We start from the raw sequence: 26,153 nt of genomic DNA on the forward strand, positions 1-26,153 counted from the left end.
CCCTGTGTGTGTGGTGTGTCGGTACGCGTGTGTCGACATGTCTGAGGTAAAAGGCTCCTCTAAGGAGGTGATAGAGCGGATATGTGTGTGAGAGGGTGTCTCCGTCGACAACGCCGACACCTGTTTGGATATGTGTAAGTGCTAAGGTGAATTTATTGCACAAATGGTTAGGGAACAGACAGGAAATCTACCCATGTCTGTCCCTATGTCACAGAGACCTTCAGAGTCTCACAATGCTCACTATCCAAAATAACAAACACTGGTATCGACATAGAGTTTAACTCCACTGTCGACTACGATAATGCAAAGTTACAGCCAAGATGGCTAGAAGGTATTCAATATATGATTATTGAAATAAAAGATGATTTGCATATCACTGATGACTCATCTGTCCCTGACACGAGAGTACACATGTTTAAGGGGAAGAATGCTGAGGTAAATTTCCCTCCTCTCATGAGGAAAAAGAGCGGGAATCTCCAGACAAGAGACGGCAGCTTCCCACAAGAGAATTCTCAGGCTGTATCCTTTCCCCACTAGGGCCAGGATGTGTTGAGAATCTTCCCCTAGGGTGTCCTGTTTGCACAGACGATAGCACTTGCTATTCTCAGGGATCCTGCAGATCGCGTGCACTTTCTAGTATACTACCCAGACCGGCGATTGTGTCGGCATGGGTTTATAGCGCTGTGGCAGCGTGGACAGGTACCTTATCAGCAGAGCTTGAGACCCTAGTAAATATATTAAAGATGCTGTCTTAAGTGATGGATATATAGTTATAAAGCATGCCCAAAGAGACATGAGTATACTGGGTCCTAGAGTCAAAGCTATGTCGATCTCTGCTTGACGTGTCCTGTAGAATATGCATTGGACAGATGATGCCGACTTAAGAGGCATATGGAAGGCTGAGGATTGTGTGGAGAAGGGTTCTCGGGCCTGGTCTCCACAGCTATAGCTGGTAATTCTGCTAGTTTGCCTTATATTCCTGCACAGCCTAAGAAAGCACGACATTATTAAATGCAGCCTTTCGAATAAAGAAACAAGAAAGTCTGAGGTGCGTCCTTTCTTGTCAGAGCCGGGATCAACACAGCTAGTTCCCAGGAACAGAAGTCCTCCCCGGCCCCTACAAAAATCCACCTATGCCGCTGGGGCTCCACAGGCGGAGCTAGGCCCGGTGGGGACACGACTTCGTAAGTTCAGCCACAAGTGGGTTCACTCCCTGTTAGGTCCCTGGGCAATAGATATTGTGTCTCAGGGATACAAGCTGGACTGTGAGAAGATGCCCCCTCACCGACGGCCCTGCGGGCTTCCCCCCAAGAGAGGGAGCCAGTGTTAACTGCAATTCACAAATTGTACCTTTAACAGGTGGTGGTCAAGGGTCCCCTCCTTCAACAAGAGGGTGTTATTATTCGACCATGTTGTAATCCCGAAACCAGACGGTTCGGTCAGACCCATATTGAATTAAAAATCCCTGAACATATACCTGAGAAGGTTCAAGTTCAAGATGGAATCGCTAAGAGCGGTCAGGGCAAGCCTAAAAAGAGGGAGACTTTATCGTGAATCGGGTCATAAGGGATGCATACCTTCATGTCCCCATTTATCCACCTCATTAGGCGTACCTCAGAATTGCGGTACGGGATTGTCATAACCAAGGTAATGGCGGATATGATTGTGCTCCTGCGGAAGCAAAGTGTCACTATTATCACGTACTTGGACGATCTCCTCATACAAGCGAGATCAAGAGAGCAGTTGCTGAACAGCGTATCACTTTCTCTGGAAGTGTAACGGCAACACGGCTGGATTCTATATATTCCAAAGTCGCAGTTGGTTCCTACAGCTCATCTGCCTCTCCTAGGCACGATCCTAGACACAGACCAGAAAAGGGTTTATCTCCCGATAGAGAGAGCTCAGGAGCTCATGACACTGGTCAGGAATCTATTAAAACCAAAACAGGTGTCAGTGCATCACTGCACTCGAGTCCTGGGAAGGATGGTGGCATCATACGAGGCCATCCCCTTCGGCAGGTTCTATGCGAGGACCTTCCAATGGGACTTACTGGACAAGTGGTCCGGATCACCTCTTCAGATGCATCGGTTAATCACCCTATCCCCCAGGGCCAGGGTGTCTCTCCTGTGGTGGCTGCAGAGTGCTCACCTTCTCGAGGGCCGCAGATTCGGCATTCAGGACTGGATCCTGGTGACCACGGATGCAAGCCTCCGAGGGTGGGGGGCAGTTACACAGGGAAGAAATTTCCAAGGTCTGTGGTCAAGTCAACAGACTTGCCTTCACATCAATATCCTGGAACTAAGGGCCATATACAACGCCCTAAGTCAAGCGGAGATCCTGCTTCGCGACCAACCGGTTCTGATCCAGTCAGACCGCAGGGGTTCATGTAAACTGCCAAGGCGGCACAAGGAGCAGGGTGGCGAGGGTAGAAGCCACCAGAATTCTTCGCTGGGCGGAAAATCAAGTAAGCGCACTGTCAGCAGTGTTCATTCCGGGAGTGGACAACTGGGAAGCAGACTTCCTCAGCAGGCACGACCTCCACCCGGGAAAGTGGGGACTTCATCAGGAAGTCTTCACGCAGTTTGCAAATGGATGGGAACTGCCTCAGGTGGACTAGATGGCGTCCCACCTCAATAAAAAGCTAAAAAAGGTTTTACGCCGGGTCAAGGGACCCTCAGGTGATAGCTGTGGTCGCACTAGTAACACCGTGGGTGTTCCAGTCGGTCTATGTATTCCCTCCTCTTCCTCTCATACCCAAGGGCTGAGAATTGTAATAAAAGGAGGAGTGAGAACAATATTCTTTGCTCCGAATTGGCCAAGAAGGACTCGGTACCCGGAGCTGCAAGAAATGCTCTCAGAGGACTCAGGGCTTCTGCCTCTCAGACAGGACATGTTGCAACAGGGGCCCTGTCTGTTCCAAGACTTACCGCGGCTGCATTTGACGGCATGGCGGTTGAACGCCGGGTCATAGCGGAAAAGGGCATTCCGGATGGAGTTATTCCTACGCTGATAAAGGCTAGGAAAGACGTGACAGCAAGACTTTTTCACTGTATATAGCGAAAATAGGTTGCTTGGTGTGAGGCCAGGAAGGCCCTACAGAGGAATTCCAGCGGGGTCGATTCCTGCACTTCCTACAGTCAGGAGTGACTATGGGCCTAAAATTAGGATCCATAAAAGTCAAGATTTCGGCCCTATCCATTTTCTCTCAAAAAGAACTGGCTTCACTGCCTGAAGTTCAGACGTTGTTCCGGGGGTGCTGCATATTCAGCCTCTTTTTGTGCCACCGGTGGCACCTTGGGATCTTAACGTTGTGTTGGATTTCCTGAAATCCCACTGGTTTGAGCCACTTAAGACCTTGGAGCTAAAATATCTCACGTGGAAAGTGGTCATGCTATTGGCCTTAGCTTCGGCTAGGCGTGTGTCAGATTGGGCGGTTTTGTCATGTAAAAGCCCTTATCTGATCTTCCATATGGACAGGGCAGAATTGAGGACTCGTCCCCAATTTCTCCCTAGGGTGGTATCATCGTTTCATTTGAACCAGCCTATTGTGGTGCCTGCGGCTACTAGGGACTTGGAGGATTCCAAGTTGCTGGACGTAGTCCGGGCTTTCAAAAATGTATGTTTCCTAAACGGCTGGAGTCAGAAAGTCTGACTCGCTGTTTATTCTGTATGCAGCCAACAAGGTTGGCGCTCCTGCTTCGAAGCAGACTATTGCTCGCAGGATCTATAGCACGATTCAGCTGGTTCACTCTGCGGCTGGATTGCCGCATCCAAAATCAGTAAAAGCCCATTCCACAAGGAAGGTGGGCTCTTCTTGGGCGGCTGCCCGAGGGGTCTCGGCTTTACAGCTTTGCCGAGCTGCTACTTGGTCGGGGTCAAACAAGTTTGCGAAGTTCTACAGGTTTGATACCCTGGCTGAGGAGGACCTTGAGTTTGCTCATGCGGTGCTGCAGAGTCATCCGCACTCTCCCGCCCGTTTGGGAGCTTTGGTATAATCCCCATGGTCCTTACGGAGTTCCCAGCATCCACTAGGACGTCAGAGAAAATAAGATTTTACTCACCAGTAATTCTATTTCTCGTAGTCCATAGTGGATGCTGGGCGCCCGTCCCAAGTGCGGTCTCTCTGCAATACATGTATGTAGTTATTGCTTAACTAAAGGGTTATTGTTATGAGCCATCCGTTAAATGAGGCTCAGTTGTTGTTCATACTGTTAACTGGGTATGGTTATCACAAGTTGTACAGTGTGGCTGGTATGAGTCTTACCCTGGATTCCAAATCCTTTCCTTGTTGTGTCAGCTCTTCCCGGGCACAGTTTCCCTAACTGAGGTCTGGAGGAGGGGCATAGAGGGAGGAGCCAGTGCACACCAGATAGTACCTAATCTTTCTTTTAGAGTGCCCAGTCTCCTGCGGAGCCCGTCTATTCCCCATGGTCCTTACGGAGTTCCCAGCATCCACTACGGACTACGAGAAATAGAATTACCGGTGAGTAAATTCTTATTTTTAACACCTAAAGCCAGACAGGCATTACACACAGCCACAATACCATGGCACAATCGGTATAGTATTTACAGAGAATTACTCACCGAGAAGGCTAAAAAATGTTGACCAATTACCAATAGGGAAACAAACTTACCGTTACTTCCGGGTTCTGAATTGATGCCCAGCCACCTGAGAAACCGTAATTTATAAGACAAAGATGTCAAGTTGGACATTACGGGGTGGGATAAAAAGAAACCCACACATTTTTTAATTGGGAGCCGGGATGCTTCAGGTGTCTTGGGCGCACTACTTGTAGATCCATGACAGCTAGTGCCATCTTTAACCACCCACATACAGGCAAAAAAAATCATATAAGACATGCCGTCACATGCACCACAACATTTGTCATATATGTCCTGACTTGCCCCTGTTGATTTTCATATGTGGGTAAAACACCACTGCAGTTTTTCGGGAAAGCATGGCCATGCGTCGCATGGCAATAAGACAAGCACTAGAATCAGGTACTATTGACCAGCCTGTGGCCAGGCATTTTGCCAAAGCCAAGCACAGTATGGCCACATTGGGAAGCATTATCATTGACCACATACCTGCCTTACCTAGGGGGTGGGAATCAGGCAAAAATCTTACTTATTACTAATATATAGATATATATAGATATGTTTCTAAAAAACAAATGAGAGAGGCGCCCCTAGTGCAATATAGACAATGTAATATACCTCCACCAAGAACACCCTAAAATCGGAGGTGTACCGTATTAAGTGGTCTCATAACCACTTTCAAACAGTGTTTTTAGAAATCCGAACGTTCCCCGCTTCTGGCAGTGGACTCCTGGATGTATATCCAACAAGTTTGGGTACTGGATATGATTTGCTTCTCTAACGAGCTGCTTGGCAGTGAAGAATAAAATACTGGTTTTCACAACTGTGATGTAAGTTGGGCTTTCATTATACAGATGGACTTTTCTTTTCAGAGCATATTGATTCAGATACACTCCTTACTGTACATTTCACACTATTCACTAGAAAGGCAGTCTGATGCTTTATTTTTACTTAAAGCAAAAACGGTGCCATTAAGGGGGCGGGCTTCTCAGAGCGGACCCAGCAGCGTTTCAGCGCCATTTTCCTGCCTGCGCAGCGCTGAGAAGGAGAATCTGGTCCCTCCACAGAACGGGGGGAGGCTGTAATACGACTGTGTGTCCTATTAAGGTGCACAGTCAGCGCAGACAAGGGGTCTCCCTTTGCTAATAGCGCTGTGTGTGGGTTGGCTCCAATCTCTGTGTCTCTCTTGCCATTCTTGGGGGGGAAACTCTGTCTGCCCTCACCTGTGTGTGTGTGTGTAGAGTGTTTGGTGGTCTCCTTTAGCTATGTCCAGGGACACTGTGTCATATGCTGCAGAGGATTTGTCCTCCCAGGATGATCCCATTCCATGTAATCAGGATAGCACTGGTTTAGCACAAGCAAGGGAGCCTGAGTGGTTTTCCTCTATCAAATCTTGGATTTCTCAGATTTCTGACAGGGTTGCAAGTAATGAATCTGCAACCCAGGTATTACAGAGCTCTATGGCAGTATGGCCGGTTTCTGGTACCTCAGGACGCTCCGCTATATACCCCCATAAGCGTGCGCTTGTGCATGTCACACAAGACGACATGGATACCGATTCTGACACCACAGACGGTGATGGGGGGGTGTTGCAGGGAGGCCGCATCGCTTGCAAAGTTGGTGCAAATGATGAGAGGCTATCAGGGATGTGTTAAATATTAATGATACCACACCTGAACAGGTTGAGGAGGCCTTTTTCACTGAAAATAAAAAAGCCTCGCTAACCTTCCCTGCGTCAAAGGAATTGAATGCTATATTTGAGAAAGCATGGGAAAACCCTGAGAAAAAATTCCAGGTCCCTAAAAGGGTACAGGTGGCGTTTCCTTTCCCTGAGGAGGATAGAAAAAAAATGGGAAAACCCACCGATTGTTGACGCATCTGTGTCCAGACTCGCAAAGAAGGTGGTTTTGCCTGTTCCAGGATCTACCGCCTTAAAGGAGCCGGCTGATCGAAAAATTGATAACACCCTTAAATCAATGTACACTGCTTCAGGGGCCATATTACGTCCCACTATTGCTAGTGCATGGATTGCAAAGGCTATAGTACAGTGGTCGGCTACCTTACTTGAGGATTTGGATACGATGGATAAGGATGATGTTGCATTATTTTTACGCAACGTACATGTTTCAGCAGGTTTTATGGTAGAATCCATGAAAGACCTGGGTTCCATGGCTGCGGGAATATCTTCCATGTCTGTTTCTGCTCGTTGGGGACTGTGGTTGTGCCAGTGGTCGGCCGACGTGGAATCCAGAAAAAGTATGGAGTCCCTGCCCTATACAGGTCAGGCTCTCTTTGGGAAAGCTCTAGACGCATGGATATCCATGGCTACAGCGGGTAAGTCTCCGTTTCTTCCCTCAGCAGCACCTGCTCCGAAGAAATCCTTCTCTTCATCTGCAGTACAGTCCTTTCGGCCTAAGAAGCCTATAAAGGCCAGACCGTCCAATACCTTCTTTAGGGGAGGTAGAGTTAAGTCCAAGAAACCTGCCGCTGCAAGTTCCCAGGAACAAAAACCTGCTTCAGGTACGCCAAAGTCGTCCGCATGACGGTGGACCGCGCGGCCTAGAGGTGGGGCCGGTGGGAGCGAGACTCAGACACTTCAGTCAGGTCTGGGTATCATCCGGCCTGGATCCCTGGGTGATAGATATTGTATCCCAGGGATACAGGCTGGAATTTCAAAGTCTCCCTCATCGTTTTTTCAAATCAGGCTTACCAGCTCTGTTGGCAGACAGCACTGTACTACAAGAAGCTGTCCAAAAGCTGGTAGAGGCACAGGTCATTGTGCCAGTTCCTCCTCCTGCTCAGGCCACAGGTTACTATTCAAACCTTTTCGTGGTACCGAAACTGGATGGTTTGGGCGGGTCCATTCTGAACCTAAAATCATTGAACCCCTTTCTAAAGGAGTTCAAGATGGAGTCTCTCAGGGCGGTGATATCAGATCTGAAAGAGGGGGAATTCCTGGTATCCCTGGATATCAAGGATGCGTACCTCCACATTCCGATATGGCTGCTGCATCAGGCTTGTCTCCATTTCGCATTGGTGGACCGTCATTTCCAGTTCCAGGCCCTGCCATTCGGCCTCTCCATAACACCAAGGGTGTTTACCAAGGTGATGGCAGAGATGATGGTTCTCCTCCGCAAATAAGGGGTGAACATCATTCCATATCTGGACGATCTGCTGATAAAGGCATCGTCGAAGGAGAAGCTGCTGCAGTCCATTGTTCTCACAACAGGCCTCCTCAAGAGTCATGGTTGGATTCTGAACCTTCCTAAGTCACATTTGGAACCAATCCAGAGGTTGTCCTTTCTGGGAATGATCCTGGACACAGAAGTGCAGAAGGTGTTTCTTCAGCAGGAAAAGGCGTTTGTGATACAAACTGTGGTCCAGGATGTCCTGAAGCTGTCCCGGGTGTCGGTTCATCAATGCATTCGCCTGTTGGTAAAGATGGTGGCCTCTTACGGGACTCTCCAGTACGGGAGGTTCCACGCTCGGACCTTCCAACTGGATCTTCTGGACAAGTGGTCGGGATCTCATATCCACATGCACCAGAGAATTCGTCTGTCACCGAAGGCCAAGATTTCGCTCCTCTGGTGGTTACAATTACCTCACCTTCTGGAGGGCCGCAGGTTCGGGATTCAGGAATGGGTCCTAACCACGGATGCGAGCCTTCGGGGCTGGGGAGCAGTCACTCAGGGAGTAACTTTCCAAGGACTGTGGTCAAGCCTGGAAGCCGGCCTGCCCATCAACATCCTGGAACTAAGAGCCGTCTACAACGGTCTTCTTCAGGCGGCCCCTCTTCTAAGAAATCGGGCCATTCAAGTGCAGTCGGACAACGTAACAACAGTGGCTTACATAAACCGACAGGGCGAAACGAAGAGCAGAGTGGTAATGTCAGAGGTGACAAACTCCTCTGGACAGAAAAACACGCGTTGTCGCTTTCAGCCATCTACATTCCAGGAGTAGACAACTGGGAAGCAGACTTCCTCAGCAGACATGATCTCCATCCAGGGGAGTGGGGTCTCCATCCGGAGGTGTTCAAGGAAATAACAGACCTTTTGAGGATTACCCCAAATAGACATGATAGCCTCTCGTCTCAACAAGAAGCTTCTGCGTTATTGTTCCAGGTCGAGGGACCCACAAGCAGTGGCAGTGGACGCCCTGGTGTCTCCGTGGGTGTTTCAGTCAGTGTACGTGTTTCCACCACTCTCACTCATCCCAAGAATCCTAAAGCTCATAAGGAGAACAAGGGTTCAAGCGATCCTCATTGCTCCAGACTGACTGAGAAGGGCTTGGTATGCGGACCTTCTGAATCTACTGCAAGAAGAACCGAGGCCTCTCACTCTTCGGCAGGACCTGCTGCAGCAGGGGCCGTTCGCCTATCAAGACTTACCGCGGCTACGTTTGACGGCATGGAAGTTGAGCACCTGATAGTTGCTCGGAAGGGCATTCTGAAGAAGGTCATTCCTACCCTGATACAGGCTAGGAAAGGGGTAACGTCTAAACATTACCACCGTATTTGGAAGAAATATGTCTCTTGGTGTGAATCCAAGAAGTTTCCTACGGTGGAGTTTCAACTCGAATGTTTTCTCCTCTTCCTGCATGCAGGTGTGGATATGGGTCTGAGGTTGGGTTCTGTGAAGGTCCAGATTTCGGCCCTTTCCATTTTCTTCCAGAAACAATTGGCTGCCCTCCCTGAGGTTCAGACTTTTTTGAAGGGAATTCTGCACATCTAACCTCCCTTTGTACCGCCTACGGCGCCTTGGGACCTTAACATGGTGTTGCAGTTCCTCCAGTCGGATTGATTTGAGCCTCTACAGGAGGTTGAGGTCAAATTTCTTACATGGAAGGTGGTCACGTTGTGGGCTTTATCCTGTAAAAGCCCTTACTTGATCTTCCACGAAAATAGAGCTGAGCTCAGGACACGTCAGCAGTTTCTTCCGAAGGTTGTGTCGGCATTTCATATCAACTAACCTATTGTGGTGCCAGTGGCTACTGACTCCTCAATTACATCAAAGTCCTAGGATTTTGGTTGCCTATCGGTAAATCCTTTTCTCGTAGTCCATAGAGTATGCTGGGCATCCGCCCAGCGCTTCGTTTTCCTGCAACCGTTATTTGGTTTGGTTCTACTTGTTCAGTTATATACTGCATTGTTACTTTGTAAGTAATGTTTTTGCAGTTGCTGAATGTTTCAAGCTAATTAGCTTGGTGTGCCTTGTATGTGTGAGCTGGTATGAATCTCGCCGCTGTCTGTGTTAAGTCCGTCTCCTCAGGCACAGTTTCTAGACTGAGTCTGGTAGGAGGGGCATAGACGGAGGAGCCAGCCCACACTCTCAAACCTCTTTAAATGCTAATGGCTCCTGGTGGACCCGTCTATACCCCATGGTACTAATGTGGACCCCAGCATCCTCTACGGACTACGAGAAAAGGATTTACCGGTAAGTAACCAAAATCCTATTTTTACCATTTTCTGCTATAAACATGATCTGGCTCAGCTCATCCGACGCTGATCCAGAGTCTAAACATACTTTGGGAGCCGTGCCTTTTGAAAAGTTATTTCTGTTTAAGCCCGAGTTTACTAAGATTATTACTCTGGTTACTAGAGGGTAAGGTCCTTATCTTCTAGGTGCAGGTTGCAGTCCTATGAAGGCATATCTAGATTCTCTCATAGAGGATCATTCAGAGGCTGTGGTGGTGAACACCTTGGAGGAAAACAGTTGAGTCCTGCATTATCCCAAACCAATTCTCGTTCCTTCCTAAAGGATGATTTTTGGGGGCCTTTCATTTGACACTCTGTGTCAGAGAATCATACTCACTTCACAGAAGATTCAGGAGCTACAGTTTCTAGTGGGGTTACTCCTTCAGCTACCTCAGATATCGTTCCTAAGGTGTATGCGGCAACTGGGGAAGGTGGTAGCTGCCTTCAAAGCAGTGCCATTTTCTAGATTCCATACAAGGATTCTTCAGTGTCAGATCTTACATTGTTGGTCCTGGATTTATTTCAGGCTGGATGTGCAGCTGCACAGACTGTACCATCAGATGCGCCAGTCACTTCAGTGGTGGCTCCATGCCAAGAATCTATCAAGGAGAAATCCCTTCTCAGTTTGGGACTGGATACTGGTCACAACTGATTCCAGTTGACAGGCTGGGGAGCTCTCTCTCTGGGATGTCATCTTCAGGGTCTTTGGAGCATCGTAGAATCCGCCCTCTCTATTAACATTTTGGAATTAAGGTCAATCAGGTCAAGGGGAAGCCTGTTTGGCTAGAGTTGGACAATGCCATGGTAATGGCTTATATCAACAAACGGTGGCAAACAGTTGTCAGGCAATGACAAAGTGTTTCATATACCTTTTTGGGTGGAACATTGGGTTCCTGCTATTTTGGACATTTATATTCCTAGAGTGGACATTTGGGAGGCGAACTTTCTCAGTCACCACACTGTCCATCCCAGGGAATGTGAGCTATACCAGTAGGTGTTTCAAGGGATTGCGGTACATTGGGGGAGCCCAGATTTAGTTCTCATGGCCTCCCAGTTATACAGAAAACTTCCCTTGATTAGAACACACTCAAGGGATCCCAGGTCTATCTTGGTGGACAGCACCTTGGTCCTTCCAGTTGCAGTACCTGTTTCCACCACTGACCAGGGTACTTCAGAGAGTTTGGTGAGAGGGTTCAGACTGACATCGCCGGCAGTGGTTCACACTCTTGCAGAGCATGCAGTCCGAAGTTCTTTACGGCTTCCTCTCCAATAAAACCTGCTGAGTCCGGGTCCCTACCTACACCCAGATTGGTCTGTTCTGACTTTGACAGCTTGGAACTTGAGATCCAGATTCTGAAAACTCGAAAGTTATCCAGACTATGATTCGGGCTTGTAAGCTGGTCACTTCCAGAAACTATCATCGTATTTGGAAGTTTTACAGTTCATGGTGTGAACATCAGGGTCTCTCCGTGGCAGTGTTTAGGCTACGGCGTCTTTTGTCATTCTTAAAGGATGGTCTGACCTACGGACTTCGACTATCCTCTTTCAAGGGTCAAGTTTTGGCTCTGTATGTTTTTTCAATAATGTTTGCCCACCATTCTTGTTGTAGAGACAATTTTTCAGGGTGTAATTAGAATCCAGCCTGCCTATATACCCCCTATCCCTCCGTGAGAGCTGAAATTGGTATTTGAGGCTATTCAGAGGCATCTTGAGAGTGGAATAGTTGTCTCGTACATGGAAGGTGGTTTTCTTCAGGTTCGGTACGTTTTACCGCCGCAAGAGTTGCCGAAAGTCAGTATACCGACATCGGCATCCAGAGTGGTGGAATGCCGGCAGGGGGGCCAGCGCAACTAAGAGCCTTGCAGGCTCGGTGGCAAGCTTCTCTCGACACCGGTTCTATTCCATGACACCCATAGAGGGGAAATCACCTACCTTGCCGGTAAACCTACAGCGGTATGGATCCAGGCCTCTCTCTTGTGACCGCTGGGATCCTGACTATCGGTATGCTAACCGCATACCATTTACTTTTTCCCATTGTGTCTGCTAGACCTGTTGCAGATTTAGCACCCTTGTCTGGTTAATCTCACTGTTTTTTTTTTAAATTGAACCGTGCTTCAACACCTTCTCAATTTACCTTCAATCTTGAAGAGTTACAAACTGACCCCAGTCAACCAGGGACAGAGATAAGTACAGAAACACAAAAAAGGACAAAACCCCCCGAAGTCTGAACAAATAGTAACATTAACCTCTTCAGTGGCGGGTTTTCAATTTAAAAGCACACCCTGGGAGGTGTGTTTTTAAATTGAAGTGGGAGGGGGGGGAAGGTGCAGGGTGAGGTATTCGCCTGGCGATCGCCCGCAGGGATCGTCAGCCCCAGCACTGATTCCCAGCCGCCTTGCGGTGCCCGGAAATCGGCATAAGCCATTTTACAGCTAGGCCCACCGCCCGGCCAATTGGAGTCCGGGGGGCGAGCTAAACTCCGTAATGGAGTATGCTGATTCTTGGGCTCGCTGCACTGATGTCACCAGGGAGTCAGCAGGTAGTATGCACGGAAATCTTTCAGGGTTACCAGCGCTGTCAGTTCTGGCTAGCCTGGAAGATTTCCAGGCATAACACCGAAGGGGCTATGGGATGGCAATGTACACTGAAATTGGATGAGTAGAAAGTTATTTGCTCTGAATGCCTAAAAATGCTATTTTTGTATTGAATTCTTTTTTTTTCTTTTTCTTTTTTCCTTTTTTCTCATTGGTGGTGTGCTGGTCTCCTTGTGTTTGTCCGTTGTGGACTCCACGAGGTACGGATTGTGGATGCATTTTGACCTGGCACCCCTAGATTGCTACATTGAAGTGTGTGCAATTTATTCCTGGACGATAACATTAATGGAAGCGGCAGCGCGCACCACATCTTGTCTCAGTACCAGATCAAGAACTTTGTGGGTATGCCGTCAAGTCCACCAAGGCTACAATATAGATACACAAAGCTTCAATAGCATATGACTGTCCATATAAAGAACTTAAGTAAGGGAACCCAAGTCGAACTTCTATGTTTGTGCAGAGCCTGAACTCTCAAGTGGGAGCAATGGAAGATCTCTGAGGAGAGGATGATGGGCTAAAAAAAATAGTTTGGCCTCAGCAAGGTCTGTGAAAATACATGTCTGACCATTCCTAATCACTCTGAGCTTGGCTGGATAGAGGAGGGCGAATCGTTTATGATGATCAGCTAGATATTGACAAACAGGAATAAATTCTTTGTGTTTGCAGAATAATCTTGAAATAGATCAATATCGTCTTCCCATATGTATGTAATTGCCTAGATTGTAGATAGTCTTAAAATCGATTAAACTACCCAAAACTGGACGTGGTTGAGTTCTCTGCCCCCCGATTTCCTAGGTCCCGTACACTGGGCCCACTCAATGCAAGGATTACGAAAATATGCTGGGAGATCAAATGCCTGGACAATCCGCTGTCCAATGTATTCAAAAAGGGCAGCATCCATTCTGAACTCTGGGACCCCGGTAAAGCAGAGATTATTGCGAAAACCTCTTTTTTTTTAAGGTCGTCCAATTTATCAGCATACTGTTGTAATTGGTGAGACTGTAAGGGTCATTCCGACCCGTTCGCACGCAGCGGGCCCCGACCCGCTTGCACCGCAGCGAAGACCCGCCAGCAATGCACACGCGCGTCGTTGCGTCGCCGGACAGCGACGCCGCCAGCACAGAAAGTGATCGCAGCAGCGATCGCTAGAAGATTGACGGCGGGGAGGCGTTCCGGGGCGTCTACTCACCATTTTCCAGGCGTGAGGCGAACGCAGGCGTGTCCAGGCGTTTGTAGGGTGGATGTCTGACGTCAATCCCAGGACCTTCGTCGCTGGATCCGTCGCACGGGGTAAGTAGGTCTGACCCTGGTCTTGGTTTGCAGGAAACATTTTTAGCATAGCAGGGCTGCACAAGCGATCGCAGCACTGCTATGCTAAAATACACTTCCCCCATAGGCGGCGTCAAGTTGATCGCACGAGCAGCAAAAAGATTGACTGATGAAGCCGCCGATGTGCTGAATTGCTTTAAGGCGGGGAAACGCGTCTCATACTGACTGTGACCCGAGACCCGCACTGCTATTCTCTTCTTGTGCCGCGCACGTCCTCCTCTGCTGCTGGGACCGCCTGCAACTCCGGATAAGGCTTGATACAAGGTCGTGGAGCACCAGAGCCGGGAGTGGATAGGAGCCCATTTACCAAAGGTAGGACGCGGTAAAACTAATTGATATTACCAGCATGGCCATGCTCAACAAAGATTGCTTATTATAATCCCGCAATATAGTTTAAACAATGCATGCATAGTAATTCCATCTGCTTGGCAAATTAACATCTAGCCACTGGAACACTTGCTACATATCTGGAGATAATCTCTTGAACTTGTAACCATCTGTGCCACAGGAACTAACATTGCAACAGTGATTACTTTGTTGCCAAGTGATACATCTAGAATCTTGTGGTATTGAGTGTATCAATATTGTTGCATAAATTTGTAAACATTTTCTCTGCTAAAAAGCATATTATATTAGTGTTGCTAGTGAGGAGAAATTGTTTGACTATAAAAATATTACAGGGATTTATTAGAATCATTTATTGCTGTGTTTCAATATAGCTAACAAGGTTTAGGGACAGTCTTTTATGTATTTTCTATATTTTAATAAAATTAATTGAATTTTAGCATTGTTCAGTTTGTCAGCGCTTTTCTAGCTTTTTTCTTTTTGTATTGTCTATCTATGGAGGGCGTGGGTGTCCCTCTAATTTAGGAGAGCTGCAGACAGATTGTTATTTAAAATACTGAGCATTTAAATTGGCGCCAGGAGGTACTGTGTACCATTCCCTTTTTTTTGTAGATGTATTGTTTGTTAGTAGGGATAGACAGACCCGATTAGAAGGGGTGGCAGGTCCACAGCCAGTGAGGTGAATCTAAAGTACCAGATGTGGGAGCAATTGAAGCATATGGGTCTTACTCATAATCAATACACCCGGCATTCTATGAGTCTCTCAGGGTAAGTACCAAGAGGTCCGGAGAAGCTATGGATCCCGGCTTTAGACAGTAGCACTGGGACAACGCAGCAAAAGGAGAGTCACAATAGGCGGACTGCTCAATCAGCCAGGGCGGCAGCCAGGACACCAGACTCCCTTCTGGAAGAATGCTCTGCACCGATGCACCTGGCAGCGCTGCACTCAGGAGACAGTCACTGACGTGGGGGCTTTAGGGCAGGGCAAGTATATCCCTCACGGCCCAGGTAGTCAATAGCGCATACTGCAGCTCCAGGGAAAATGTTTAGCACCACCCACAATCCAGCGCCATGAGGTCGCACCAACTGGTTACCCCAAGCAGAGGCTCTTTCATCAGCACAATCCAGAGGTCCCAGACCAAGGCACTCCACGCTCCACAGTTGTCACAGGGGAGATAAATGGGAAACAAGATCTGCAGAAACAGCAGGTCTCCACGATGCCAAGATAAATCAGACTCCGGGCAGCCAATTAAGACTCACGCTCAAGGCTGTTCCCTAATCCGACCTTCGATAAGATTGTACCTGATCAGGCTCATTCTACTCTGTGCACACTTTTACTAGGAATTTACCAGTTCCATACAGTTGGTTACTGTGACGCTAGTTTCGGGGAGTGAAGTGTTAACGTGGCTTTGCCGGACAGTGCCCTCTCATTAGGCTAACTTTATGGAGTATCATTGTCATAACTAGAGTGTCCCCCAGATAGGATGTAAGTGGAAATTGGATTTTATACTTGCCGTAAACTCCCTTCCTTGTAATCCATCTGGGGGATACTCCGATCTCTCCCTGATTGTAATTGTCTTCTATGTTCAGATTGTTTTGTGCTTACATAATTAGGATTGTTCTTCCTGCATAGGGCTTGGTTATGCATAAAACTGAGGTTAGGTGGAGGTAGGATGGGGTGATGTAGGCTGGGTGGTGAGTGAAGTTTTACCTTTTTAGTGCCTTTTTTCCTGTGCCAACCCACTAACTCATTGTCAGGACTAGAGGGTCCCCCCAGATGGATTATGAGAGGGGGATTTCACGGTGAGTATGAAATCCAAAATAGTAAAACAGATATTCCATGTAAGTGGTAGAGAACTACACTGGGTGTTACTACAAGACTGCTAACATACTCTTAATTATCAAGTTCATGGCACATAATTTCATATTTATACTTGTGATTAATATAGATTGATATACTTGCATCATCTGTGTTTGAATTCAGTGTCCTAGATCTATAAAGAATAAATCGGATTTAACCATTTGGGCTGTTGTAAAAAAAAAAAGACTGAATGCATCTCACAGCAGGTTGTCAGTGTTTCCTTTTCTCTCTTAGGTTCATACAACGATGCCCTATTATCCTGCTGAGCAGTCAGGTGTTGATACACGTTTTGAATTGGGCTATTGCTGCAACTACATTAGATCACCGGGATGCCAATTGCAGTGTAATGAAGTTTCTCCGTGATCTTGTACACACTGGGGTAGCCAATGATGTAAGTCTCTTCTGGGTGTTCACCAGCAAATATCAGTCTCCACCCCTACCTGCGTTATGATCTTTCTAGCTGTTTTTTCTGCTGAGCTAATCATGTTGTAATAGCACTGAAAGCTTTAGTACAAGCCTGTTTATTTCTTGCATTGGTCATCATTTTTATCTTACCAAAAACTCTCTTCATGATAAAAGCTCATATTTGATGTAATGCTATTATGACTAGTTTATAGAACTGTGCTATTCTTGCATCAATAACATCTACATATCTAGTTATCTACTCTTACCGATTCCTCTACCCCTTCCATACACATAGCACTACAATATGAAATTAGAATAATTGTTTCTGTGACAGCTGTGCAAACATGATATCTTTTATTGGTTTATGCTTATATGGATACATTTCTGTGTGTTAATCTCTCAGATTCAGTCCATTGCAAGCTGCCGTTGCACATTTTTCTTTCTCATCCACAAGGGGTCACTGGAGTACTTTTAAGCTATGGACGGGCGTTAGCAGGATTAGGCACATTTAAATATTTAAATTAGTAACTCTCCACCCCCTCCATACTCCCAAGATACCTCAGTGTTTTTTGTGCCTCGCCGGAATGACACACGTTGGCGAGATCTCTAGCCTTCATTTTTCTATTTCTAAAGATTTTTTTATTTTTCTCGACACAGGTCCCTTCCCAGCTTACTAAGAAGCTTGGATCCGGGACTGTGTGTGTGCTGCTACCAGCACAAGGCTTGTTGGTGCTTATGTGGAGAAGCCCCGCCATAGACCTTCAGCAGTGTAATACTGGCTGCTCGTGGAGCAGGTCGGAGCTTATAGAGAAGCCCCGTCAGCCTCCATATCCCTGCACCAGCGTGGAAGCGAAGTTCAGGTTTGACTGCAGGAGGAGCAGGTCGGAGCTTGCTGAGAAGCCCGTCAACCTCCATTTCCCTACACCAGCATGAAAGCTGAGTTGAGATGGCGCATAACAGGTTCAGCCACCATACCAGGCACCAGGTACCAGGTACTTAGCGGCCGGTCAGCTCACGCTGCCGCCGCTCTGTGTGTGGGGGAGTATCTAAGCATTTGTCTTGTCTCTCACTGCTAGGTGGTCCCGCACTGTATGGGGGGGGGAGCATGATATTTTTGTTGGCTGCCGCACTTGTACTATAATGTTGCCGCTGGAGCATGCTGTACGGGTGCGCTGCCGCATAGGGAGCAGCTGCTTCCAGTGTGTGCGATCACCTGCTGCTCCCGTATTATAGCGCTGCCGCCGCGTGGGGAACCGTGCCGCCGGCCTGCGCCCGGCACCACTCCACAGACCCCGCCGCCAGTGTGCGCGATTGCCTGCTGCTCCCGCGGCTGTACTATAGTCAGCATTGCCGCCGTGTGGGGGAACAGTGCCACCGCCAATGTGCGCGATCAGCTACTGCTCCCGCGGCTGTACTATAGCCGGCATCTGTACTTCTCAAACACACAGCTAGCCGAGAGGGTGCTTCCTACACAGCAGGACAGCAACGTGGCTCATGTAAGTGCAATCAGCGGTGGATGGGGGACATCACCAGCGATTTCCTTTAATAAGGGGAGGCAGCCAGGGTGTGCTCGTGGTTGTTCCTGTCTAAATAGGGGGCGGCGGGGTGCAACACATGCTATTGAGCCTATATCACGTTTATTTATTTAAAAAAAATAAGGAAAATTAGCACATGGTGAGACACCATTTTATCAGTGACTTCCTGAATTTGGTGTAAATCCTACTACACATGGCCACTGGAGGGTGCAGGGGTGTTAGTAGGATGTTCAGTGCAGAACATATAGTGTGTTCCAGTGTGAGGTGTATTTCTGGCTTATACACACTTTAGTTATTTATTTTTACAGACATGACTTGTTTCACTGTATTTCTGTCTGTGGTATGATGTCAAAAAGTTAGTGCAAGGTTCTCTGTGATAACTGTAATAATGTTTAACGTGACAGTGGGTTTTGCAAATCTGTGTCAGTATCTGCCCAATCAGGACCCCTGGCCTGATCCTCCTTGGCAGATGATGGCATATGTAATGGCTGCTTTGCTGTCAGTTGTCTGTTCCACGGACAGACCGTGGGCCGCCTAGATCTGATTTCAGATTAATGCCGTCTCAGCAGCCATATCTGTAGATTCAATGCCAGACCTGATGTTTCTCAAACGAAAGGAAGCAGGTGAATCTGTCACAGGGTGAAGTTTAATGGCTAAGGATGACTGTGGTTTCCTTATTCACGACACATATAAACGCTTTACTGTACCAAGCAGAGGCGTAACTAGGGCAGGGTGAGTGGGGCACGTGCCCTGGGCACCTTGGCAGGCCCAGCAGAGGGGGGCGCCGGCGGCGGCCAGGGCATCATGCCCACTCGCCCCCGTCACGCTGCAATGTGAGGGGAGGAGAGCGCAGCGTCTCTCCTGCCCCTCAATGTCCTCACTGCCGCTGCGTGTGTCCGGTCTCCGGCGGCATTAGCCAATCAGAGCTTGCGGACCGGCTCCTGATTGGCTGCCGGTCCGCAAGCTCTGATTGGCTAACGAACCGGCGCCACATAGCCGCCGCCAGAGACCTGGAGCGTTGAGGGGCGCTGCGCTGCGCTCTCCTCCCCTCACATAGCAGAGGGAAGGTAGCGGTGAGTGACCGGGGGGGGGGGGGGGGGGGGTCTTATATCTGGCACTGGGGCATGTATGGCACTGTGGGGCATGTAACTGGCACTGTGTGGGGCATGTATGGCACTGTGGAGCATTGTAACTGGCACTGTGGGGCATTGTAACTGGCACTGTGGGGCAATGTATCTGGCACTGTGGGGCAATGTATCTGGCACTGTGGGGCAATGTATCTGGCACTGTGGGGTATGTATGGCACTGTGGGGCATTGTATCTGGCACTGTGGGGCGCTGTATCTGTCACTGTGGATCTGACACTGTGGGGCACTGTGTATCTGGCACTGTGGGGCAATTGTGTATCTGGCACTGTGTAAAAAGGGGACTCTGCATGCGTACTGTGCAAAAATTGAATGAAGGTGTCCTGAGAGACGACACAAGGGGTAGGTGATGGTCAGTAGCGGATCTTGCCACGGGCAAGCAGGACTTTTGCCCGGGGCGCCGCCTTCCGAAGGGCGCCGCGCCATGGCAAGATCCGCTGCTGCTGTGCCCCCCGCTCTGTCCCGCTGCCACTGCCCCCCGCTGTGAAGGGAACTAGACGCGTAGCGTCTAGTTTCCCTTCGTGGAGAGGACCTTTACGGTGCGGTGCGCGATGACGTCATCGCGCACCGCACATCATTTCAGCGACGCTACTACTGTACAGGGGGCGTAACTGACCACGCCCCCTGTATGAAGCCACTCCCCTATTGGCCGCCCGGGGCGCTAGAAGCCCAAGAACCGGCCCTGGTGATAGTGTGCTGAGAGGTGACACAGGGGGTAGGTGATACATGTTGGCACACCCCATTTTCAGTGGCCATGCCTATTTTTCTCTAACGTCCTAGTGGATGCTGGGGACTCCGTAAGGACCATGGGGAATAGACTGGCTCCGCAGGAGACTGGGCACTCTAAAGAAAGATTTAGTACTACCTGGTGTGCACTGGCTCCTCCCTCTATGCTCCTCCTCCAGACCTCGGTAAGAATCTGTGCTTTTAGTGAGCTCTCCTGAGCTTGCTAATAAGAAAGTATTTTAGTTAGGTTTTTTATTTTTAGAGAGCTTCTGCTGGCAACAGACTCTCTGCTACGTGGGACTGAGGGGAGAGAAGCAAACCTACTAACTGCGGCTAGGTTGCGCTTCTTAGGCTACTGGACACCATTAGCTCCAGAGGGTTCGAACACAGGATCTTAACCTTGGTCGTCCGTTCCCGGAGCCGCGCCGCCGTCCCCCTCGCAGAGCCAGAAGACAGAAGCCGGCGGAAGCAAGAAGACATCGAAATCGGCGGCAGAAGACTCCTGTCTTCACATGAGGTAGCGCACAGCACTGCAGCTGTGCGCCATTGCGCCCACACTACCCACACACTCCGGTCACTGTAGGGCGCAGGGGGGGGCGCCCTGGGCAGCAATTAGGATACCTCTTGGCAAAAAGACACATATATACAGCTGGGCACTGTATATATGTACGAGCCCCCGCCATTTTATTTACACAGACCCGGGACAGAAGCCCGCCGCTGAGGGGGCGGGACCTTCTTCCTCAGCACTAACCGGCACCATTTTCCAGCTCCGCTGAGAGGAAGCTCCCCAGGCTCTCCCCTGCAGTATCAAGGTAGAAAAAGGGTAAAAAGAGAGGGGGGGCACATAAATTTAGGCGCAAATTATCATAAACAGCAGCTACTGGGTAAACACTAAGTTACTGTGTAATCCCTGGGTTATATAGCGCTGGGGTGTGTGCTGGCATACTCTCTCTCTGTCTCCCCAAAAGGCCTTGTGGGGTCCTGTCCTCTATTAGAGCATTCCCTGTGTGTGTGCGGTGTGTCGGTACGTTTGTGTCGACATGTTTGAGGACGGTTACGTGGAGGCAGAACAAGTGCAAGTGAATGTGGTGTCGCCGCCGACGGCGCCGACACCTGATTGGATGGATATGTGGAAGGTGTTAAATGATAACGTAAGCTCCTTGCATAAAAGGTTGGATAATCAGTCAGGGTCTCAACCCATGTCTGATTCTACAGCTCAGGGGCCGTCAGGGTCTCAAAAGCGCCCACTATCCCAGTTGGTTGACACAGATGTCGACACGGATTCTGACTCCAGTGTCGATGACGATGATGCAAAGTTGCAGCCTAAAATTACTAAAGCCATCCGATACATGATTATAGCAATGAAGAATGTATTGCACATATCAGAGGAAAACCCTGTCCCTGACAAGAGGGTTTATATGTTTGGGGAGAAAAAGCAAGAAGTGACTTTTCCCCCTTCACATGAATTAAATGAGTTATGTGAAAAAGCGTGGGATTCCCCTGATAGGAAAGTACTGGTTTCCAAAAGATTACTTATGGTGTATCCTTTCCCGCCAACGGATAGGTTACGCTGGGAATCCTCCCCTAGGGTAGACAAAGCGTTGACACGCTTATCTAAGAAGGTGGCCCTGCCGTCACAGGATACGGCCGCCCTAAAGGATCCTGCGGATAGGAAGCAGGAAGGTATCCTGAAGTCTGTTTATACACATTCTGGTACTCTTCTGAGGCCAGCAATTGCTTCAGCCTAGATGTGTAGTGCTGTAGCAGCATGGACAGATACTCTGTCTGAGGAGATAGATACCCTGGACAGGGAGACTATTTCTCTAACGTCCTAAGTGGATGCTGGGACTCCGTAAGGACCATGGGGATTAGCGGCTCCGCAGGAGACTGGGCACAACTAAAGAAAGCTTTAGGACTACCTGGTGTGCACTGGCTCCTCCCACTAAGACCCTCCTCCAGACCTCAGTTAGATTTCTGTGCCCGGCTGAGCTAGATGCACACTAGGGGCTCTCCTGAGCACCTAGAAAGAAAGTATATTTAGGTTTTTTATTTTCAGTGAGATCTGCTGGCAACAGACTCACTGCAGCGAGGGACTAAGGGGAGAAGAAGCGAACCTACCTAACAGGTGGTAGTTTGGGCTTCTTAGGCTACTGGACACCATTAGCTCCAGAGGGATCGACCGCAGGACCCTACCTTGGTGTTCGTTCCCGGAGCCGCGCCGCCGTCCCCCTTACAGAGCCAGAAGCACGAAGAAGGTCCGGAAAATCGGCGGCAGAAGACTTCGGTCTTCACCAAGGTAGCGCACAGCACTGCAGCTGTGCGCCATTGCTCCTCATGTACACCTCACACTTCGGTCACTGATGGGTGCAGGGCGCTGGGGGGGGGCGCCCTGAGGGCAATAAATAACACCTTGGCTGGCAAAATATACATCATATATAGTCCCAGAGTCTATATAGATGTAAATTACCCCTGCCAGTATCACAGAAAAAGCGGGAGAAAGTCCGCCGGAAAGGGGGCGGGGCTTCTCCCTCAGCACACTGGCGCCATTTTCTCTTCACAGTGCAGCTGGAAGACTGCTCCCCAGGCTCTCCCCTGTAGTTTTCAGGCTCAAAGGGTTAAAAAGAGAGGGGGGGCACTAAATTTAGGCGCAATATATGTATACAAGCAGCTATTTGGGGAAAAATCACTCGGTTATAGTGTTAATCCCTGCATTATATAGCGCTCTGGTGTGTGCTGGCATACTCTCTCTCGGTCTCCCCAAAGGACTTTGTGGGGTCCTGTCCTCAGTCAGAGCATTCCCTGTGTGTGTGCGGTGTGTCGGTACGGCTGTGTCGACATGTTGGATGAGGAAGGTTACGTGGAGGCGGAGCAGAGGCCGATAAATGGGATGTTGCCCCCTGTGGGGCCGACACCAGAGTGGATGGATAGGTTGAAGGTATTAACCGACAGTGTCAACTCCTTACATAAAAGGCTGGATGACGTAACAGCTGTGGGACAGCCGGCTTCTCAGCCCGCGTCTGCCCAGGCGTCTCAAAGGCCATCAGGGGCTCAAAACAACGCCCGTTACCTCAGATGGCAGACACAGATGTCGACACGGAGTCTGACTCCAGTGTCGACGAGGTTGAGACATATACACAATCCACTAGGAACATCCGTTACATGATCTCGGCAATGAGAAATGTGTTACGCATTTTCTGACATAAACCCAAGTACCACATAAAAGGGGTTTTATTTTTTGGGGGGAAAAACAGCCACTGTTTTGTTCCCCCATCAGATGAATGAATGAAATGTGTAAAGAAGCGTGGTTTCCCCCGATAAGAAACTGGTTATTTCTAAAAAGTTACTGATGGCGTACCCTTTCCCGCCAGAGGATAGGTCACGTTGGGAGATATCCCTTAGGGTGGATAAGGCGCTCACACGTTTGTCAAAAGGTGGCACTGCCGTCTTAGGATACGGCCACCTTGAAGGAACCTGCTGATAAAAAGCAGGAGGCGATCCTGAAGTCTGTATTTACACACTCAGGTTATATACTGAAACCTGCAATTGCCTCAGCATAAATAGTGCTGCTGCAGCGTGGTCTGACACCCTGTCAGATAATATTAATACGCTAAGACAGGGATAATAATATTTGCTAACATTGAGCATATTTAAAACGTTGTCTTATATATAAAGGATGCACAGAGGGATATTTGCCGGCTGGCATCCAGAATTAATGCAATGTCCATTCTGCCAGGAGGGTAGTAGAAACCCGGCAGTGGACAGGTGATGCTGCATTTAAAAGGCACATGGAGTTTCTGCCTTATAAGGGTGAGGAATTGTTTGGGGATGGTCTCTGGGACTTCGTATCCACAGCAACAGCTGGGAAGAAAATTTTTTACCTCAGGTTTCCTCACAAAAGCCTAAAGAAAGCACCGTATTTTCAGGTACAGTCCTTTCGGCTTCAGAAAAGCGAGCGGGTCAAAGGCGCTTCCTTTCTGCACAGAGACAAGGGAAGAAGGAAAAAGCTGCACCAGTCAGCCAGTTCCAGGATCAAATATCTTCCCTCGCTTCCTCTGAGTCCACCGCATGATGCTGGGGCTCCACAGGTGGAGACAGGTGCGGTGGGGGCGCCTCTCGGGAACTGCAGGGATCAGTGGGCTTGCCCACAGGTGGATCCCTAGGTTCTGCAAGTAGTATCACAGGGATACAGGCTGGAGTTCGAGACGACTCCCCCTCGCCGTTGCCTCACATCAACCTTGCCTGCTGCCCTCGGAGAAAGGTAGTACTGGCGGCAATTCACAAGCTGTACTTCCAGCAGGTGAAATCAAGGTACCCCTCTTTCAACAAGGCCGGGGTTACTATTCCAAAATGTTGTGGTACCGAACCAGACGGTTCGGTGAGACCCATTCTAAAATTGAAATCCTTGAACACTTTTATATACGAAGGTTCAAGTTCAAAATGGAATCGCTCAGGGCGATTATTGCAAGCCTGGAAAATTTCAGGGTATCACTGGACATCAAGGATACTTACCTGCATGTCCCTATTTACCCTCGTCACCAGGTGTACCTCAAAATTGTGGTACAGGATTGTCATTACCAATTCCAGACGTTGCCGTTGGTCTGTCCCCGGCACCGAGGGTATTTACCAAGGTAATGGCCGAAGTACTTATCTCGTACTTGGACGATCTCCTTATAAAGGCGAGGTCCAGAGAGCAGTTGTTCGTCGGAGTAGCACTATCTCGGGAAGTGCTACAACAGCACGGCTGGATTCTGAATATTCCAAAGTCACAGCTGGTTCCTACGACGCGTCTACTGTTCCTGGGTATGGTTCTGGACACAGAACAGGATAAAAATGGTTTCTCCCGGAGGAGAAGTCCAAGGAGTGGGCGTCTCTAGACGGAGACCTCCTAATACAAATACAGGTATCGGTGCATCAATGCACGCGAACCTTGGGAAAGATGGTAGCTTCTTACGAAGAATTTCCATTCGCCAAGTCCCATGCAAGGATCTTCCAGTGGGATCTGTGGGACAAGTGGTCCGGGTCGCATTCTCAGATGCATCGGCGGATAACCCTGTCTCCAAGGGCCAGGGTGTCGCTGTGGTGGTGACTGCACATCTTCTAGGGGGCCGCAGATTCGGCATACAGGACTTGGTCCTGGTGACCACAGATGCCAGCCTTCAAGGCTGGGGGGCAGTCACACAGGGAAGAAACTTCCAAGGCCTATGGAAAAGTCAGGAGACTTCCCTACACATAAATGTTCTGGAACTTTGGGCCATTTACAATGCCCTAAGTCAGGCTAGACCCCTGCTTCAACACCGGCCGGTGCTGATCCAGTCAGACAACATCACGGCGGTCGCTCATGTAAACCGACAGGGCAGCACAAGAAGCAGGATGGCGATGGCAGAAGCCACAAGGATTCTCCGATGGGCGGAAAATCATGTGTTAGCACTGTCAGCAGTGTTCATTCCCGGAGTGGACAACTGAGAAGCAGACTTTCTCAGCAGACACGACCTCCACCCGAGAGAGTGGGGACTTCATCCAGAAGTCTTCCAAATGATTGTACACCGTGGGGAAAGGTCACAGGTGGACAGGATGGCGTCCCGCCTCAACAAAAAGCTACAAAGATATTGCGCCAGGTCAAGGGACCCTCAGGCGATAGCTGTGGACGCTCTGGTAACACCGTGGGTGTACAAGTCGGTGTATGTGTTCCCTTCTCTGCCTCTCATACCCAGGGTAATGAGAATAATAAGAAGGAGAGGAGTAAGAACTATACTCATTGTTCCGGGTGGCCAAGAAGAGCTTGGTACCCAGAACTCCAAGAAATGATCTCAGAGGACCCATGGCCTCTGCCGCTCAGACAGGACCTGCTACAGCAGGGGGACTGTCTGTTCCAAGACGTACCGCGGCTGCGTTTGACGGCATGGCGGTCGAACGCCGGATCCTGAAGGAAAAGGGCATTCCGGAGGAAGTTATCCCTACGCTATTTAAAGCTAGGAAAGAAGTGAACGCAAACCATTATCACCGCATATGGCGGAAATATGTTGCGTGCTGTGAGGCCAGTATGGCCCCAAAGGAGGAATTTCAGCTAGGTCGTTTTCTGCACTTCCTACAAGTCAGAGGTGACTATGGGCCTAAAATTGGGTTCCATTAAGGTCCAGATTTC

General features: G+C 49.0%; 1 protein-coding gene across 1 annotated transcript in view; it reads left to right on the forward strand.

Annotated features, from left to right (window-relative positions):
- Window positions 1–26,153, forward strand: part of TNPO3 (transportin 3) — a 228,239-nt gene that overhangs the window by 168,549 nt on the left and 33,537 nt on the right. The window contains exon 19 of the mRNA XM_063926695.1: window positions 16,436–16,592. Coding sequence (XP_063782765.1) covers window positions 16,436–16,592 — 157 coding nt within the window. The remainder of the gene's footprint in view (window positions 1–16,435; window positions 16,593–26,153) is intronic.

This window comes from Pseudophryne corroboree, chromosome 6 (assembly GCF_028390025.1).
Source record: "Pseudophryne corroboree isolate aPseCor3 chromosome 6, aPseCor3.hap2, whole genome shotgun sequence".
NCBI lineage: Eukaryota > Metazoa > Chordata > Amphibia > Anura > Myobatrachidae > Pseudophryne > Pseudophryne corroboree.